The sequence below is a fragment of the Lepeophtheirus salmonis genome, chromosome 9 (assembly GCF_016086655.4).
Source record: "Lepeophtheirus salmonis chromosome 9, UVic_Lsal_1.4, whole genome shotgun sequence".
Lineage (NCBI taxonomy): Eukaryota > Metazoa > Arthropoda > Copepoda > Siphonostomatoida > Caligidae > Lepeophtheirus > Lepeophtheirus salmonis.
This window is the reverse complement of record NC_052139.2, coordinates 31,431,280-31,435,145: the sequence shown is the minus strand read 5'-3', so window position 1 is coordinate 31,435,145 and position 3,866 is coordinate 31,431,280. Positions and strand designations below refer to the sequence as shown.

At 37.9% G+C, this 3,866-nt stretch overlaps 1 protein-coding gene across 1 annotated transcript; it reads left to right on the top strand.

Moving 5' to 3' along the window:
* Positions 1–278: 278 nt before the first annotated feature.
* Positions 279–1,469, top strand: LOC121124345 (uncharacterized). Its single transcript, XM_040719496.2, has 3 exons — positions 279–400; positions 467–778; positions 837–1,469. Exons 1-3 carry the CDS (start codon positions 376–378, stop codon positions 1,304–1,306), a joined length of 807 nt encoding a protein of 268 aa, XP_040575430.1. The 5' UTR covers positions 279–375; the 3' UTR covers positions 1,307–1,469.
* Positions 1,470–3,866: the final 2,397 nt, after the last annotated feature.

Below are 3,866 nucleotides of genomic sequence, written 5' to 3'. Positions count from 1 at the left end.
GCAACTCTTCTTCACATATGTGAGAAGAAGACGTAAAATGGTATCGGATAAAAATAATAACAAAAATAAGACGAAGAAGACGGAAGATTTATATTTTTATTTTTGAAGATGAGCGTCTCTTCTGCCTTTTTTTTATTATTTTGTTCTTATTCATGCCGTTGGTTTTTTTTGTTTTTTTAATCGTATAGACCCACAAAAGTCTAACAATAATAATAACAAAAAGCAATATCCTTTTGGGCATGTTAACAAATGAGTATATTTAAGGGAGTTCTTTGGAACAATGGGTCAGTTCACTTCCAACTCTCAAATATCTAATAATCCAATCCAAAGTTTCCTACCACTTCACATCAACCACCCATTAAAATCAATCAAATCATGATGTGTGTTACAGTTATCTTTGGTAAGAGACTCAAAGATTTGTTCTTCTCCCCACCTTCCTTACTCACATCTTTGTACATCATTTCAGCCACCCTTTGCCTTGTTGCCTCCTCTCAAGGGGATCACTCTCCCGTTTCTTCCTACTCCCGTAGTGGGGGAGCTCCTCCACTTGATAACTACGGGTCTGGTTCAGCCCGCTCTGAAGTTCTCGCCTCCTACGGACTCGGACGTGCTGGTGGAGATGACAATGATCTCACTGGAAGTGGATCCGAATTGAATGAAGTTGGAGACCCCATTGCCATGTTGGAAAAGGCCATTCCCGGTGTTCCCGGACAGGACTACCCCATCTATGCCGAAGCCCCTGAGACTGGATTTTCTTGTGACGGACAAATCGATGGAGGTACAACTATTTAAACTAATGTTTCTAACCCCATTCTCTAAAACTTTTTTCTATAAAGGCTACTACGCCGACTCTGGTGCTGAGTGCCAAGCCTTCCACATCTGTGCTTCGAATGGCGCTGGTGGATTGGACAAATACTCTTTCTTGTGTCCCAACGGTACCATTTTCAACCAACAATATTTGATCTGTGATTGGTGGTTCAACTTTGACTGCTCTCAGGCTGACTCTCTTGCTGTGTCCATCAATGCGGATCTTTTGGCTGCACGTCAAGAAGCTACCTTAGCCGCTGCTGAGTCTCGCATCAATGAACCTGATTTTGCTGGATCTGAAAATGTTGGTGTTCTTGCTGGATATGGTGTAGGGGATGCTCGGGCTGCTGGATCTGAAAGTATCGGTGTTCTTGCTGGATACGGTGTAGGTGAGGCTCGTGCTGCTGGATCTAACTATGGAGTGTCTGCTCCAAGGAGTGAGTCCGTCATTGTTGAAGCCGTTGCTCCACTTAGTCAATATGGAAATAATGGCCGATAAGCTCAAACGACAAGGAATTTGATCCCCTGCAATCCACCATTAACTCAATCGATATATATATATACATATTATTTATTTCATTTGAAAAAGAAAGCATAAACTGTCATGACCTTTTATAATCCATTCCTTGTTTTTTTCGTAAATAATCAAATACATATACATATACAATAGATAGGTTTCAAAATCTTATTTCAAAATAAATGCTACATGGGCATCCAATGTAAGACAGAAGATTTTCTTCATTAAATGATTAAAGGATGGATTAGCATTTTTTTATTCATTCATTTCCATTTTTAAACTATTCTCATTGACCCACCAGAAGCAACGGAAGTTCTATACCATTTCCAATTAAATGAAAATAGTCGAATTCAAAATGGGAGTAGTTCAGTTCAATTCAAAATGAGAATCGTCTAGTTCAAATTGGAAATTTAATTCAAACCGCCAATAGTCCAGTTCAAAATGGGAATAGTCCAATTCAAAATAGAATAAAAGAATCAATAAAAGCTGTTGAGTAATCTAGCTAGAAGCCAAATTGGTTCTATTTATTAATAACCAGTTTAGTAAAATGAAATATTTTTTTACAAAAATTTCCAATTGACCTAACGATACGTTACATCCTACGAACCAGCAAGAAACTAGATGATTCGAGGAACTCCTGGAGGACATTTTGAGATCGTCCAGATCACAGATGGACTTCAGGAAGATATGGGACGCCAAAAAAAATCCACAAATCCATTACCACCCCAACATCTACCTGCATGGGATAGAGTAATCTTTGATCCCTTGGATCACCTTGGAGGCCAGGGGTCTCCTGTGGATGTGACAGAAGAACTCTGCACCTTGCCATGTGTCCAACAAGTATCTTGCCTGGCTGGAATAGAACAGCAACAACCTTGTGACCATTGACTAGTGGCATCTAGCAACAAAATATCCAATAGATTAATTTGTCTGGGTTACCTTGGGGCATACACTAATAGAAGTCCCCACACAACCAAGGCAACTCTGGTGGCCACTATTAAGGCACACTTCACATCCATACCCAGAGACCTTGTTATCAATGCATGCTCCCCCTTCAGAGGCTCTATCGTTGCAAGACTCTAAGCAAGGGCAATTATAGCGATTAGACTTAAAGGCACATGTTATCTATGGCTTTGGATTTTATTTGAAATAACAATATTAAAAATCAAGGATTTTATGTTGTTTTTTGTAAGTAAAGGACAGTTTCAGATTTCATCGTTGACCCCTGTATTTAGGACTTGAAGGGTATATGGGGTATAACGTGTTTTTGAATTTATTTATATTGTAAGTATATTTATAGATATACTAACGGTAGTACCCGGCATTGTTGGAGTTATTCGACGTCGATGAACATACAAATTTTGGTTTGATAATATACAAAATAACTCCCCAAGAAATATTTGTTGTTACTCTCTGTTTTTCATGTACAATTACACACTTAGCGTCTCACTCAATACAAATATGTTATCTCCACAAAAATAAAAAGATAATAAAAACGGCTTGGGAAAAAAACAAAACAATATGATTTTATAATCGGAGGAGAACCGTAGCTTTTTGATCCACCTCATTTAAAGTCAAATTCTTTTTTTTTTTTAATTTATATAAAGTACTTCCATTTTTGAGGTTGAGTTGAACTTAACACCTACAAGATTTAATTCCTTTGGTACAGTTAATTCCACTCTTTTTTTACATTATACTGTACCGGTAGTTGAATAAATACGCGGACTATTTGTGGCAAATAATTCAATGTGTAATAAAATTCCTATAGCGTATTTTTTTGAGAATTATATAATAGAGAATTTATTCTGATATAAAATTTAATATAATCACTGAATATAACCGCCATCAGCTGCTATGACACCCTCCAAGCGCCCACAGAAGGCCTTGCACACATTGATGATGTAATGGTCTTCCATGGATCCCCATTGTTCATTGATCCTGGCCTTCAGTGAGTCCAAATTTGGGTGGCGGGTAGCAAAGGCCTTCTTCTCAATTTGCCACCACACACTGTAGTCAAGGGGATTCAAATCAGGTGATTGAGGTCACCAAATGTTTATGTGAAGGCCTCCTTCACCTCATCCACATAGATTTTCTGTGATCTGCCGGTCCAAACACCCTCCTCTAGATCTTTTCCCTCCTTGAAAAACTTCTGGACCTTGAACACAGTAGTCCTGGATAGTCCATTGTCCTTGATTATCTCCTTGACAAACCTACCGGTGCGGAGGAGAGATGCAACCATATGACGTTTGGCCTTATCATTCATCGTAAACGACTTTGTTTGATGCGAGTAAGAAAAACAAAAACAAGGCCAAAAGATTTTCCGAGTTACTTGTGCTGGAATTTTTTATTTCTGGTCACGGAACCTCTAGATATAAGTGTTTAAAAATTAGTTCGTGTATTTATGCAACTACTGGTATAGTAATATGATATAGGATATTTTTTTTAAAGTTATACCTATTACTGGTCATTTTATTAACAGAATACAATAGTATGTGGTTCGACTCTATTCAAATCTTTATCGTTGTAGTACATCAAATAAATT

What these genes read in the sequence shown, in the direction of transcription:
- LOC121124345 (XM_040719496.2), top strand. Translation starts at nt 376, where the DNA reads ATGATGTGTGTTACAGTTATCTTTG. An exon ending in GTGTGTTACAGTTATCTTTG is followed by an intron (nt 401 to 466) that starts GTAAGAGACTCA and finishes ACATCATTTCAG; the next exon opens with CCACCCTTTGCCTTGTTGCC. An exon ending in TGACGGACAAATCGATGGAG is followed by an intron (nt 779 to 836) that starts GTACAACTATTT and finishes TTTTCTATAAAG; the next exon opens with GCTACTACGCCGACTCTGGT.